This window comes from Chionomys nivalis, chromosome X (assembly GCF_950005125.1).
Source record: "Chionomys nivalis chromosome X, mChiNiv1.1, whole genome shotgun sequence".
NCBI lineage: Eukaryota > Metazoa > Chordata > Mammalia > Rodentia > Cricetidae > Chionomys > Chionomys nivalis.
Window position 1 is genome coordinate 1,242,172 of NC_080112.1, and position 15,793 is coordinate 1,257,964.

At 48.0% G+C, this 15,793-nt stretch overlaps 2 protein-coding genes across 2 annotated transcripts; both read right to left on the reverse strand.

Annotated features, from left to right (window-relative positions):
- Positions 1–7,219, reverse strand: Fam50a (family with sequence similarity 50 member A). Its single transcript, XM_057760527.1, has 13 exons — positions 6,997–7,219; positions 5,522–5,606; positions 5,322–5,421; positions 4,687–4,832; positions 2,420–2,496; positions 2,238–2,304; positions 1,837–1,898; positions 1,595–1,671; positions 1,198–1,252; positions 964–1,012; positions 811–881; positions 571–681; positions 1–191 (listed from the first exon to the last, which is right to left on the reverse strand). The coding sequence occupies exons 1-13, from the start codon at positions 7,105–7,107 to the stop codon at positions 183–185; spliced, it is 1,020 nt and encodes a 339-aa protein (XP_057616510.1). The 5' UTR covers positions 7,108–7,219; the 3' UTR covers positions 1–182.
- A 1,389-nt stretch (positions 7,220–8,608) lies between these two features.
- Gdi1 (GDP dissociation inhibitor 1) lies at positions 8,609–15,785 on the reverse strand. Its single transcript, XM_057760525.1, has 11 exons — positions 15,470–15,785; positions 14,230–14,337; positions 13,979–14,078; positions 13,686–13,820; positions 13,071–13,269; positions 12,687–12,818; positions 11,255–11,354; positions 10,251–10,422; positions 9,845–9,989; positions 9,688–9,742; positions 8,609–9,593 (listed from the first exon to the last, which is right to left on the reverse strand). Exons 1-11 carry the CDS (start codon positions 15,512–15,514, stop codon positions 9,441–9,443), a joined length of 1,344 nt encoding a protein of 447 aa, XP_057616508.1. The 5' UTR covers positions 15,515–15,785; the 3' UTR covers positions 8,609–9,440.
- Between the last annotated feature and the right edge of the window lie 8 nt (positions 15,786–15,793).

The following is a 15,793-nucleotide window of genomic DNA, read 5'->3' on the forward strand; positions in this document are numbered from 1 at the left end:
TCCAATGTGAACTTTTTTATTGTAAAAGAGAAAAACAGTAATGACAATATTAGGGCCAGAGAATAGCAACTAACATCCTCCCAGAGTGCTCTGGCATGATCCCAGGGAATCTAGGCACCTGGAGCCCTGAAGACATGAGGGACACTCTGGGGAAAGTGAAGGTCATGCCCACTTCTGGATGCTCACCGGATCTGGTGTGAAAAAATGGGGACACATGAAACAAAGAATGGAAGCCAGGAAATAAATAAGGGCAGGCTAGCATATCACTTCTGATTCTCCTCCTCCTCTTTCTTTCTCTCTCTTTGTGTGTTATAATGGTCTTACTATGTAGCCTAGAGTATCTGGGAACTTGGTGCTCCTCTTGCCTCAATCTCTCCTGTGGCGAGATTACAGGTATGTTCTACCATGTCAGATTAGTTATCTCTGGTTTCCTGGCAGGATGGTTGCAGATCACTAAAAGCTGAGATGACTCCCATCCCCTGACTTTGAACTGCCCAGAACCAGCAGTGGGACACCAAGAAGTGACTTCCCAGGACCTAACCTTCCTCCCTGCCTTCCCTGCCTCCTCACCGTGTACTTGTCCCATTTCTTCTCTGGGTCATAGGGCTCCCAGCGACTGGCAGGAAAGATGTGCTTGTTCTTCTCATACCAGCTCCTCAGCACCACTTTGCCTGCATGTGACTGGGGAATGAAGGCTGTGATTCAGGGTCATCCTACCTGACCTTGCCTTCCTGTGACTTCTCCCCAAGGATAACCCCAATGTCAGGCTCAGGACGTCTTTGCCTGCCCAGTACCCTGGCACTATCATACCTCATCCTTCTCCACAGTGGCATCACTGAGCAGTCGTACATCATCATGAACATCGAAGTTGAAGAGTGGCCCTGGAGGGGAGAAGTAGTAATCCCAAAGCCATACTACTGCCTTTCCCAACATATTAGAACAAGCTAAGCTAGAATCACTCACCACTCTTTCCTCGTGCTTTGGTGACGATGAAATCATAGAAGCTGTGATGCTAGGAGCAGAGGGTGGGAAAGGCAAGCTTGATGATCCATCTAGGTCTCTATCACCCACTCCCCACACTCCTACCTGCAGGGTGGGAGCAGGCACCACTATGCCTACTAGCCCTAGAAGAGTGCACAACAGTATAGTGACTCTCCTATGAAACAGTGTGCATGACTCAGGGTTGAAGGGACTCACGTGGGGGATGATTAGGTCCTCCTTGATATACATGAGCTGCTCCACCCCTGCTGACCTGAAAGAGATTGGAGGGGATGAATACCTGGAAGTCAGTGAGTTGGTACAATACTTTAAGCCTTAATGCTTAAGGGAAGCTGTGTAGTTTAGTGAGCCTGGGATAGCAGTCCCAGTGTCTTCCACTTATGGACCATATCACCAAGGTAGGGCTCTCTCACCTGAGCTCTCTACAGCAGGAAGTTAAGAAAAAAGGGCACAACTCTCCTCTTTGAGGAGCACAGTGCTCAGCACAACATCTTCCCAGCAGTGGAGCAGTCAGCATGGTTGTCTGATACTCTGGCTGGGGAGGCAGGCTCTTCAGGTGCATAACACAGGCACACACAGTACATAGCTTGCTCACCTGAGCTCACTGAAGTCTTTGCGCAAGATCTCAAGTGCTTTCTGCAGGAACTGCTGCATGGTGTTGCCCTTTTTCATCTGCAGAAGCAGGTATAACAGTGAGTTGGGAAGGAAAGACAACAGCCCAAAGAAATACCTCCAAGAAGACAAAGATCCACCCTGCTATCCACAGAGGTTTCCCAAGCCAAGACTGTCAGTTGCTTTCTATTGAACTCAAGACAAAGGAGCCCTTCCATTGCCTACCTTAACTGTGCGCCGGTGTCCAGAGCCATCCCAGTAACTAAAGGTGATTTCAATCTCTTCACCTACAAAGAAGAGTTGCCTCTTGGTCTAGAGACCCAAGTGCCCAGAGTTCCCTTGGGCTACATAGCTAAGGTGAATATTTGCAAGAGAACCTCTTGAGTCTTAGTCCTGTTTTTTCACTGCCCCAACTCTGGATCACACATGTTCAACTCTACTAGAACTTATTGTTTTTGTGTCTGTTTTGTTTTTGACTTTTCGAGATTGGGTCTCATGTAGCCAAGACTGGCTTCAAACTAGCCATGTAGCTAAAGATGACCTTAAACTTCAGATCCTCTTGCCTTAAGCTCTTGAATGCTGAGATAACAGGCCTAAGCAACTGTATCTAGCTATATAGTACTTACTCTTGATTTTCTCCTGCTTGGCTTCCCATTCCTGACGCAGCTCTTCTCGAAGCCGATTTTCCTCCTCCTGAGAGGAAATAGACAAAGGATGAGGTTCAGGGCTGCTCCCTGAGCAATAGTCTCCACCAAGGTCAACTTCATGATCAATACCAAAGTCAACACCAGAGCCAGGCAGTTTTTACCTCCCTGTCCCGGTCAGGCAAGAAGCTCGTGTCTACATCAGGGTTCTTCCCCAGTTTCCTTTTCTTTGTGGTAATCTCTAGAGCAATGAGACAAACAACATCTTACCATTTTTCAGAAAACGATTCTGTGGTTTTGTTTTTAGACAGTCACATTTATGTAACCCTGAGTGACCTGAAACTCTCTTATGTAGACCAGAATGGGCTCAAACTCAGAGATCTACCTACCTCTGTCTCCTGAGTGCTGGGATTAAAGGCATGCGGCACCATGCCTGCACTAAAAATGGTTTTGATCTCCGTGGACCTGTCTGTAAGGTCTCTCAGGCAACTGGAACATGTTTTAAGAACTACTGACTTAGCCAGCCTTGATGGAACACACCTTTAATCCCAGCACTCTCAAGAGGAGAGGCATGTGGATCAGAGTTTAAGCCCAGCTTGGTGTACACAGTGAGTGCCAGACATACCACAACTACAGTTAAACCTTGTCTTAAAAATAATCATTCATATGATGGTGGCACACACCTTTAATCTCAGCATTCGGGAGGCCAAAGAAGGCAGATCTTTGGGAGTTTGAAGCCAGCCTGGTCTACAAAGCAAGTTCTAGAACTGCTAGGGCTATTACACAGAAAAGCCTTGTTTCCAAAAACACTAAAATAAATAAATAAAATAAAAATAAAGGGAAAAACAGAACTACTAACCTAAATAAATAACAAGCATAAACTAAAAGAAATAATCATAGATGCCAGGGAGCTGGATGTCTAGTTCCTATTGCTAAGACCTCAAAATGATGGAAAGGGAAAACTCACCACCAGTGCTTTTCAAAAGTCTCAGTGAACTCGGGGTAGTGGCACACACCTGTAATCCTAGCACTCAGAAGGCTGAGGCAACAGCACTGAAATTTAGAGGCCAGCCTAGGATATACAGTAAGACTATCTGAAAGAAAAAAATCCCACTAATACACAGTGAGGTTGACAACCTTTACACTAACCTGTGCAATCTAGAATTGCTCCTAAGGTAGACGCAAGATGACTATCAAGGCCAGACTGACCTACGTAAGACCCTGTCTCAAAATAAATCAAACACTACTTGCCACCTACAGCCCTGAGCACTACTGAATGTATATCTAGCTCAACAAGCTATCTAATGGTATTATTTCAGATACAGTTGGGTTAAATGTACTACTAAAGTGGAAGGGCCCAGTGTGGTGGTACACACTTATAATCTTAGCATTGAGGAAAATCTCAATAAAAGAAATTTTAAAAAATTACAGTGGCAGGAAACAACCACAGGAAGGGAGACCTACATGACTAAGATAACAGCTATTACCTAACTTATTCCAAGTCCTCAAATGCGTCCTTTGTCCTGTTATTTCAGTCCAACTGTTTCACTTCATTATCTACTCGTCCTAACCTTCTCCCATCTCTGCAACTAATAAAATACTCATCCTTCATACCCAACCCAACTATTCCCCATGTGACTCTTTCTCTCACATGGATCTAGTGATTTCCCCTGAGTTCTAAGGAAAGCAGCATTCCTGAGTGTCCAGAGTCCATACTGACTGTGTAGCCTGGCTAGGCACAGAACAGATTATACATATATAGGGCTGTACATTAGGGGCACTGGATTTCAGAAGGTATAAGATCAAATTCACCAATCACTACCAGTGCCCACCTATGGTGAGCAGTTACAATACCTGGCAGTGGCCAGGCATGGCACACACTTTAATGCCAGTACTCAGGGAGGCAGAGGCAGATGGAGTGGTGTGAGTTCAAGGCCAGTCTTGTCTACAAAGTGAGTTCCAGACAACCAGGACTATTACACAGATAAACTCTATTTTGGAAAAACAAAACCATACCAAATCAAACAAAAAAAACCCTCACAATACCTGGCAGTGTAGTCACAAACATTCCCATTATTTCAGAAAGTTTCAGCAGGCTATCTTCTCTCCTCAGTTTATCCTGTGTGCCCCAAAGGACAGCTTCTGGATCCTTTTAGACCAGCACTAGTCCTCTGGTAACTTCCCACACTGGTGGCTCCCGTACAGGGACTACTGGCCTAGCTCTGACTCAGTCTCCTGCTGCCAGTACCTCTGTATTTTAGCTTTAAAACCATGGTGCTGCCTCAGTTCTGTTTTCTCTTACCCTGTGTGAAACTGGGGACCACAAGCCCAGTAGGTGACCAGGGCTAAAAAATGAGTTGTGCTTCTTCCTTTGCCGGCCCAAATGTTAGCCCAAATGCCAGGACAGAGCTCTGGCTGGCAGTGCCCTCACCTTCCCTCTCCAGTTCCTCCTCATACATGGCCACCTCTTCCTCCTCTTCACCTCCCTCCTCTTCTTCCTCCAAGGTGAAGGACAGGCTAGAGATCTTCCGCTTGGCCTCCTTCTTGCGCTCCTTCTCTCGCAGCTTCTCTAGCTTCCTACCAAGGCATGGATGGCCATCATGCCTCATGTTCCTGCCCTGAGGCCCCTTCTCTGACCCAGAGCCACTGTGTGCCTAGCAAGGGGTCCACTTAGCACAGGCTGGATCTCCCCAGCACCCCAGAGGGATTCTATTTGCCCTAGTTTACTTCAAGCTCAAGGGAAGGGCTCTGATTATGACACACCAAGCATAAAGGACACAGGGGTCATGGGACAGAGAGGAATGGGGACAATGTAGGCTGTTCAGGCACCCAGTAAAAAGAAAGGGCTCAGAAAGGACTCACCACCTTTACAGAGGAACAGAAAGAAAGATAAACCTGGAAAGTGAGAACCAGTGTGGAGCTCAATAGATACCACAACTGCTCCCAAAGCAGAAAATGGGGTCTCCCTGTGGAATGGGGATGGGAACAGCCTGACCCACCCCAGGAATTCCCAAGCACTAGCTGTACTATAAAGGGAGGACTGCTTAGAGAGGATGGGGGACCCACAGCTGTAACTCCTTTGACTGTTCCTTTTTTGCCAGCTGCTTCTCTCTCTCTTTCACCAGTGCCTCCTGTTTGGCCTTCATGTCATTCAGGGTCACGAGACCTGTGAGGCAAGGAGATAGGGGAGGAAAGGCTGGTCATCCAGGGCCAGTGAAGGAGTAGCTCCCGGCTCTGGAAGAAGGTGGTACAAGTGTCTTGCTTACCCACGGTACTGGACTTGAGCTCTGCTTCCACAGCGTCATAGTGGGCAGAAAACTTCTTATCAATGTTGGATTTCATTATATTCTCCTGCAGGGGAGGGACATCAGTGAAGGTCATCCACCACTCCACTGTGGAAGTGAAAGAGTGGCTGTGGGTCCCAGATCGGTACCCACACACACTATGATATAATCTTAGAAAACACAGACACACACCCTTCCTTTTCTAGGTGGAAGGGTCCATGAAGCTAGGAAGGCTAAAGTAGCCAAAGGTCATCCTTTCCTTGAAATCTCTAAGTTGCTCTGGCCTCTTCAGGTCTCCAGCTGGGCATCAGCACTCCCTCAGTACCCTACAGCCACCACCATACTCACCTTTGGCCTTTTTTCTTACCCAGCCTTTAAGTTGAAGATCCTGAGACCCAAACCATGGGATTTCAGGAAAGAATAAACAAGAAAATGAGGGTCGGGCGATGGTGGCGCATGCCTTTAATCCCAGCACTTGGGAGGCAGAGGCAGGCGGATCTCTGTGAGTTCGAGACCAGCCTGGTCTACAGAGCTAGTTCCAGGACAGGCTCCAAAACCACAGAGAAACCCTGTCTCGAAAAACAAAACAATAACAAAAAAAAAAAAAAAAAAACAAGAAAATGAGGGATCCCTGTGAGAATTTTCCTTCTTTTTGGCCCAGGATGCTGTCAGCAGTCATCCAGGTCACTGTTCTTCAGTCCAGTCCTATCTTAATAAGTACCATTTAGGTCCCTCTCTGACCAGGATTTCCAAATGAATGGCCAGCAGAAGTATACTTCCAGCTGCCACTGAGGCAATGAGGTCAGAACTAGAGAACTACGTGTCAATCCAAGCATGACTGAGGGTTGATGATACCTCCATCTGATGGCTGGTTCTTGGGTTTGGTTTCTCACTTCCCTAGATAGGGCCTGTTCTCACCTAGAGAGCTAAGGCCCTGCTTTTGTCAGGAGTCTTGCCCTTTGACTAAGCCAAGGTCTCCTTGGTACCACGCCCCTGAATCCAGTGGCCACTCACTGAAGCCCTGAGGGATGCACTAGTACTCTGGGATACTAAAGGCTCTGGAATGAGCTTCAGGGGCATACTCCTGTGCCTCTCCACAGGAAATGAACTCTTCCCTGTATGTATCGGAAGCCTGGGAACATGAACTAGGAAACTCTGTGCTCAAGTCTCACCCAACATCAGTGCCACCACTGTGGATCTCTCCTGCTGAAGTTTTCACAAGCTAGTGGTCTCAATCTCTGACAAGGTCCAACACTGAGCCCACTTTACAGATTACACTCTCTCAGCTGACTTCCAATACCAGTCAGAGATGCAGAACCAAGTCCCGCCCCCGGTGCGGGGCCCGCCCTCTGGGCTCTCCTAGCCCGCCTAGTGGTCTCCCAAGAGTCAAGCAGCATGAGACCGCCAGGGGGCCCGCGCGAAGCGCATGCTCTGAGGCGCCCCGGCCTGGCCCACACCTCTGCGATCCTCTGCTTCATCTGCTCCATTTGCTCACGCTGTTTCTCCCTTTTCTTCATCAGGTGCATGGCGCGGCCCGCCTCGCTTGCGGCGCCCTTATACTGAGCCATAGTGACTATGGCTATGGCTGTGGCGGCAGTGGCGGCGGTGGCAACGAGCGGCGGTGGCGGCGACGACAGTGGCGGTGGAGACTTCTGCCTGAAGGAGTCCTGGCGACGGCGGTTTAGTCAGCTGACTATGACGTCACCAACTAGGGAACGTAGGGACGCTGGCCCTGCCTTACGCCCGCCCGTGACTCTGGCACGTGATCACACCTCGCCCCGCCCTACAGGAGGCTGGGCTCCTTCCCTCACCGTGTTTTGATTAACTACAAGTTCTCGCTCTATTGTGACAGAGCTGTGTCTCCTAGTTTCTTGCACGCCCTCAAAGTTAACTTAAGCTATACCTACAGTCCCCTTAAAGTCTGTTGGCCCCAAGACTGAGCACAACGCTCCCCTGAGTTGGTTCTTAGAGCTCTTGAGCTATGTCTCATGGTCAGGTGTCCTCATAACTTTGAAGCTATTTCCCCTACTTTGTCACAGACTGACACTTATTTGGCGGCTTGGATTTTTTTTTTCTTGAGACAAAATTTCTCTGTGTAACCTTAGCGGTCCTGGAACTTACTCTGTAGACCAGACTGGCCTCAAATTCACAGACCTCTGCCTGCCCTGCCTCCGAAATGCTGGCATTAAAGGCATGAACCACTACCTCTTGGTGGCTTGGATTTTTTGTTATCATCCAAGGCTACGTATAGGTCCCTTTGTTTCCCTAGGACTGAAGCTGGCTCCTAATCCCCGCTTTAAAATTTGAGTGTGAGACTGAAGAGATGGCTCAGTGATGGGTACTAGAGAGGTACTTCCAGAGGACCCAGGTTCAATTCCCAGCAACCACATAGCAGCTCACAAGAGATTGTAACTCCAGTTCTTGGAGATCCAACTCCCTCTACCGGCCTTTGCAGACAGCAGTCATGCAAGTAGTGCACATTTGTCTAAGGAAAACACCCATACACATAAAATGTTAAATTTGTGTGTATGTGTGTGTGTGTGTGTGTGCATAAGTCATGGAACATGTGCAAAGGTCATATTATGGAGCTGGGCTCCAAAGAGGTTGCCTGGAAAGTGCCTTTATCCATTGAGTGCTTCCCTGCCTCAGAGAGCCTAGAATAGCCTTGAACCCAAAGTCTCCACACCTAGATGCCTTCTCTATGACTTAGAAACCACTACTGCAGCTGGGCAGTGGTGGCTCACACCTTTAATCCCGGCACTCAGAAGGCAGAGGTAAGCAGAGTTCAAGGCCAACCTGGTTTACATAGTGAGTTCCTGGACAGCCAGAGCTCTTACACAGAGAAACCCTGTCTCAAAATATCAAAAAGACCATTATCAATAAATAATTCTAAAGCTTAAAAAAATATATCAAAAAGATAAAAAAGAAGCCACAAATGCAAAGATGACACAACACCAGTTGCTGATTGATCCTTGAGGATACAGTTCTAATTCCAGAAGCTAAACTGCTGCATTCCTGCAAAACAACCCAACAAACTTTGAGCAAAGAACCTAAAGATCCAGATTCAGGTTTCAACAGTTTTATTGGGAGGTTTCTGTTTTCTGTGAAATACACTAGAGATTGAGGAAGGGGACACATTCACTTTGCAAGATAAGGGTTTCCCACCACTAAAGGGAAAAGACATGGGGCAGGGCATACTGGGGTTTGGATCCACTTTCCCACCTCCTTCTGCTTTGCTCACATTTGCTTTTTATCAGAGAACACAACACAAAGACAAGAAATTAAAAATAGATCAACCCCCAGAGGAGGCCACACCTAAACCTTCACCCAACCCAGACTTTGCCAGGGCTGGGAGAGGCCAGGGCAGCTCACTCTACAGCCCCAGGCTGCACAGAAAGGCTGAGGGACAGACAGGTAGGCTATAGTTAATAAATTAGAATAAATTATAAGGGGGAGAAGGAATGCAATTTTGTGCTGGGAGGGGTCCCTTCTCTCCAACACATAAGAGTTGGGGGAGAAGACAAAGGCCACTACATAGGGAGTAAGAACAGTGGGGGCAGAGTCAGTTTTTCCTCTACTCCTTCCTAAACAGCAGAATTAGGGTGTACACGTACACACACACATACATATATATATATACACACACATAGGAATCCTCTTTTCCTAGAACAAGAGTAGGCCAAGAAAGAGGATACTATCCAACCCCCATCTCCCAAACTATCGCTAAGGTTAAGGATTTGGTCGGTGAATCAAATCAATGAGGTGGGTGATGGGAATGCGGTGGGGGAAGCAGAAGATGCTGGAAACAGGGATGTGCCCAGCCATACCATCTTCTCTGCCCCAGAGAAGGACATACAGGTTGGCAAGAGGGTAGTAGGGGCTGGAGGAGAGGAGTCAGCAATCACTGATCAGCCTCTCCAAAGACATCATTCTGTTTGCGCTTCATGTTCTCAAAATCAAAGGCAGACCCAGCCATGCGTTTGTAGATATCTTTGATGTCATTGCAGGTGGTCTCAAAGTGTGTGGTGGCATCATAGGAGCAGGAACAAAACACCTGTAAATAGGCAAAGACCCAGGGCTCAGAGAAGTCAGACAGAGGATCTTGGGTGTGCATCAAGAGGCAGGGCTGACTGAGACAGGTTTCTTACCTGACTCTCAGAACCATCATCAATGGGTTCATACAAATCACTTATAGCCACAAACCTGAAGGGGAAATGGAAGACAGAGGGAGATTAAAGTTTCACAATAGGCCTTGTCCATTCCTGGTCTTCAACCCAGCCTGCCCAGTTTGACTCAGCCCCTCACTTCTGGTCAATGGGTTCCAACAGCTCCAATGCAGGCTCAACTTCCTTTTCCGGTTCTGCAGTCTCCACGGTGGTGCTGGCAATGGCTATGTATTTGCCCTGTGCTGCCACGTTGTGTGCATAGGAGATCATGCACACATAGATGTCTGACCACAGGAAACACTCAGTTAACATATGCCAGGGGAAATGACCACACAAAAAGGTAGTTCTTAGGAAATGGACAGGAATCTGGCCCACCTGCCCCTCCCCAGCCCAACATGCAGACAGCATTTAAACTGTCGCTCTCATAAAGAGAAGGCCATCCAATCCCAGGTATATTCCATAACAAAATGTCACACAAATCCCCAAGACTTCCTGAGAGAATAGAGGCATAGCAACAGAAGGCAGTCCCTCATGGCTTGGCCTACCTGACTTCCTGTTGACCTGGTTCTGAGGGATGATAATTTGACAGGAATTGGCATCATTGGTGTTCTTGATGGGGTGGCTGAGGATACAGATGATGCGAATAACCTGGCCAGCCTTCCGTACACGGTCTGGGATGTAGCTAGGGTCACAGATCAGCTGCTTGCAGCGGGCCACCTGTAAAGGCACCAGATGACTTTACCCCTTGCTCTGTGTAGTAGTAAGCCAAGTCAAAAGTCAAGCCAGGCAGCTGAGTTGTCATCAGCACCCCTCCTATGCACATAGCCCCTTTCTTGAAGCTCATAGAGGTGAGCCCTCACATGCAGGGCTAGGTGGTGACCCTACTGCTGAAACACAATGATCCCAAATACTTTTTTGCTGTTGATGGGGTTTTTGTTTGAGTCTATTTGGCCCGAACTGGTCTGAAACTCAGGATCTTCCTCCCTGAGACACCTCACTACCATACCAGGCTAAAGGATGCTTTCTTGGGCAGGGGCATATGTCTCAGTTAGTAGAATGCTTGCCTATCATGCATAAAGTCTTACGTTAGATTTCGAGCACTGCATAAACCAGGTATGTTAAAACACACCTGTAATCCCAGCATGAAGAAGCTGGAAGTGTAAGGATTAAGAGTTCATCCTTAGCTATATAGACTATTTGAAGCCAGCCTGGGATACATGATACCCTTTCCAAAAGAATGCTTTCAGGACAAAAGACACAGCATGTGGCTTCTGAAGATTACGTCTTGATTTAAATCCATCTGCCTCTGCCTCTGCCTCCCTAGAACTGGAATTACAGGCACACACCACCTTACCTAGCAATTTGAAGGATACTTTCTGTCAACAGGAATAGCTATGTAGACTTTTATTGATCTCCCAGTTCCTAGCTATAAGGCTCTCAGGGTTAAGCAACAGCAAACTTATCAGCAATAAGGCTCCCTATGAACATAGCCCTAAAAAAGACTAAACCTTAACTGAGCCACAGTAACAAATGCACAAGGCATAATTACCTCTCCCTCAGATTTCACACCCACCACCTTGCCATTCTCCATGATGATGTCATCCACAGGTTTGTTCAGCATATATGTTCCCCCATAGATGGCACTCAATCTGTAGTAAGGAAAATGATGGGGAAGTCTTCTCAGAAGAATGGGGACCAAATCTACTGTACTATTCCCGCCCTACCAGTGAGATAGAGAAAACTGCCCAGGTAGGCAATAGTTAACTCCAACTATTTCAGGTATCCTTCCTATGAACTTGGGGCCCGTCTTGGCATACTCCTTCCTCTCTGGAGCTTCCATCCAGAATATTCTATTTTGCAAAGGGCCAATGAGCATAGCATAAAGGAGTAGCTCCCCAAAGAAAGAGCCCAGGAATTCAGAATAAAGGACTCTCTGGAAAAGAGCCAGCTTGTAAGAAAGCCGAACCTCAAGGTTCTGGGGTCCTAGAATTAGTACTCGTGCTACCAGGAGCTGGGGAAACTATGTTAATAGTGATCGTCTCATTTACTTTGTATTTCATTTACTATTTAAATATTTTTTAATATTTATTTATTATGTATACAATATTCTGTCTGCATGTATGCCTGCAGGCCAGAAGAAGGCATCAGACCCCATTACAGATGGTTGTGAGCCACCATGTGGTTGCTGGGAATTGAACTCAGGACCTTTGGAAGAGCAGGCAATGCTCTTAACCTCTGAGCCATCTCTCCAGCCCCCTATTTAAATATTTTTTATAGTCACTATTTTATGTGTATGTATTTTATTTGCTCTTGTCTGTATACCACATGAATTCTTGGTGCCTGAGGAAGTCAGATGAGGGTGTTGGATTCCCTAAAACTGGAGTTATGAACACTTGTGAGCTACCATGTGGGTGTTGGAATTGAACCTGGGACCTCTGTGAAAATAAGTGCTTTTGCCGAGTGGTGGTGGCACATGCCTTTAATCCCAGCACTTGGGAGGAGAGACAGGCAGATCTCTGTGAGTTTGAGGTCAGCTTGTTCTACAGAGTGAGTTCCAGGACAAGCTCTAAAGCTACAGAGAAATCCTGTCTCGAAAAACCAAAAAACAAAATAAAACAAATGCTCTTATCTGCTGAGCCAACTCTCCAGACTTTACTCTGCACTTTAATGTACTAGGGCTGTGCCCTCATTACCCAGGGATGGAACAATGTACATGAAGAGTAAATGGGAAGGTAGGAGACGTCACAAAAATGCTCAAGGAGATAATTTCCATTCTTGGCCGTAATCTCTTATTTATTTCGTTTTATTTTGGTGTTTCGAGACAGGGTTTCTCTGTGTAGCAGCCCTGGCTATCCTAGAACTCACAGAGATTCGCCTGCCTCTGCCTCCCAAATGTTGGGAGGCTTGCAGTACCACCTGGCTTATTGGCCTTATTATTACCCATTAATGCCAGCTGGGAGGAAAAAAAAACGGGTCCTTACCTTGCAAAGCCCTGGGGCAGCTCACCCAAGCCATAGAGTGGGTACAAATATGGGCTCTTGCCATACCGGGCCAAGGACTCACTGTACAACTTGATGCGGTTAATAGTCTCAAGACAGGGCTGATCTAGGTAGCTGGGGAACAAGAGAAGATGCTGTGACAGCAGCATCCCTGCTCACCTTCAAAGACAACAACACCCAGCCTTCCCACCACCCTTTGTGACCTGGCAAAGGTATGGGTCAAATGGAAGAGAGGTATGGAAATGTAACAGGTGAGCTTGTAAAAGGGATATGCAGGGTGGGCAGTGGATACAATAGGCAGGTATGGGGAAGATAAGGTGCAAGCCAGACAAAGGGGCTCCTGCCACCAGCCAGCTTTCCCCTCACTCATCAGTGCGGTAGAGCGCCAAGGCGTGGCCAGTGAAATCAATGACATCTTGGCCCAGATCAAACTTCCGGTAGACATCGCGCATGCTGGTAGTCTGGGGGTCGACACCCTCAAAGGTTTTGGGGTCATTCTCATCAAAGTTTGCCACAAACACCAAGAATTTTCGGAAGCGTCGTTTTTCAAACATGCCCATCAGATCTGAAGGAAGGGTATTGAGAAGACCCTTTGTATTACTGGGACATAAAACTCCTCTTTCCACCAGAACAGGCCAAGAAAGTTGGTATCTTGGCTCCCACCAGAGCTCAGTCATGTAACCCTGCCCCACCCTTCTCAGCCTCAGTTTTTCTGTTTGTAGGAAAAGGCCTTCCCAGTTCCACTTGGGGATGTTATGGGGATCAGGTAGGCCCTCTGCCAAAAAGAAATCCTCCTCTATGAGCTTCCTTTCTGGCAATTTGCCAGGACAGATAGTACTGTCCAATAAAGGTACTATAAAGCAAGGGGCCTCTGGTACTATGTGGAGCTAAGTTTAGGCTTAGGCAAATCTTTTGCCGATCTTGAGAATAGTTTGCCTCCTCCTATCCCCTTATTCTCTGGTTAAGGAGACTCATACTCACTAGAAGCCAAGGCCTCAGTCTCAGTGGATGGTACTTTGTAGATCTTGCCTCCCTTGTATACAAAGCTTCCCTCTACCACCTTGAAGTCCAGATAACGAGTCACTTCTGTATACAGTAGCATCTTTACTAGCTGACCTGTGTCCAGAGGGAAGAAGGGACATCAGTGGAGCTTCCTTCAAAAGCTCTCAGTTGTCTGACTGACCTTATTCTGGAGCTTAACCCTCCCCTCTGGTCTTCCCAATCACCACTACCCCCCAATCAACCATATACATCATCTTCTTAATCTCCCTCACCATTGGCCATGAGGAATTTTGGGATCAAGTCAACATTCCAGTCTCGGCCACGGCCCATTGACTCAGGGGGCCCTTCCAGCAACTGAAAGCGCTTATATAGCTGAAAGTAGGATAGGAAGAAAAAAAATGTCAAGGACCACCCATCCCTCTCCCACTCTCCTGCCCAGCACCTGGAAATTACTTCACCCCATGCACCTATGTGAGAAACTAACAAGGGATCTGGGTCTAAGCCTAGGTCCAAGAAGCCTTACCTCCTCCAGGGGTGTGATGGAAGAGCTCTCACCCCCATAGTAGGGGTTCCGGTCCATGTGCAGCACCTTCTTACCATTCACAGACATGATGCCAGACAGGATGCATTCCTAGGGAAGGGGGTGGCATTTACAGCTATACGCCTATTTGCCTTCTGACCTGCATCCCTGATTTGTGCCTGACACAAACCTGCCACAAATCTCACAATATAAAGCCCTGGCTCTTGTAATGCCTAACACTGGGGAGAGGGAAGATGGTTTCATGTGATGTCTCCTTTATAAACCTGCTGGGCAAAACGGTGAACTACTAGAGCATTAAAGTAGACTTAGGGAGGCAGAGCTTCCACCAGACCCAAGGACAGTCTTCTAGCACCAACAAGCCAAGAAAGTATCCACCTGCTCTGAGCCCACAAAAAGACAAGGAATCTGGAGAAGAACCAGTTCAAAGGGTCTAAGAAAGGGAAGGCCAGACCTCAAAATGCCAGACCCCACCCTGAGCTGCTTCTCCGTCAAAGGACAGTAGCCCCTGACCCTTCTGGCCCTATCTACCGGTCCAGATTCAAGATGCAAACCACAAGATTTAGAGGAAGCAGGGAAGACAAACACCCCACCCTCACAGTCACTGTCACTAGCCCAAGGACAAAGGCCGAGGATATATTCAGCCTGAGATCTCCATGGAAAACCGGGTTGGGGTAGAGGGAATGTGCTAACTATCCCCCACTGCTGTTGCTTCTAGAACATTCCTTGGGTTTCCCCATCCCCTCCCAAAAGGCAGAAAGGCCGGATGAGAGCCCACCCTTGGAAAGCCCCCATACCCAAACCTTCATACTCTATGCCCTAGTGTGATCACCACAAAATGGTGAGGGATGCTAATCAAGGATGCTAAGCAAATAATGAGTGCGGGCGATGGGTGGGAGCTGGGTGCAACCGGTCCAGTAGGGGGAGGGGGTAGTTTTCCATCTTAGTGACACAAATAAGGAAAAGGAGAGGGGTCCGGGTTTAAGGCCTAGGGTGCAGGGGTACAGGCTGAAAGGGGGCCCTCTACGGGGACTTGAGAACATGACAGCGCAATAGAGCCGACATCATAGGGTGAGGTAGAGGGGTGGGCGCGGGGCTGACTTTGCCAGGACAGGAGACAGGACCGCAATGATGGCAGAATGAGTCGGGTGGCCAGAGCTCTGCATCACCACGGGGGATGGGAAAGGCAGGATGCATGGCTATGAGCGCCGGAGTTGGCACTTACGGTAAGACCTGTCCCCAGCACAATCACATCGTATTCCTCATCCATGATCAGGCCTTGGTACCAGCACCCGCTCGGCTCCTCCTCCTCCTTCACCACAGCAGCCGCTGCCTTTGCCGCCGCACTGAACCAAAGATGGCGGCTATCAGTCGTCTCCCTATCCCTCCGCCGCGTCAAAGAGTCCCTCTCCCTCTTCGGGTCCTGCCACGCCCTACCGAAATCACTGTTTCCCCCCGCTTGTTTTCTGGAAGGGCTTCCGGCGCCTGAGACCCAGCACCAGCACGACTCCGGGTACAACGACGATCTTTACGAGCCCAGAGAAATATG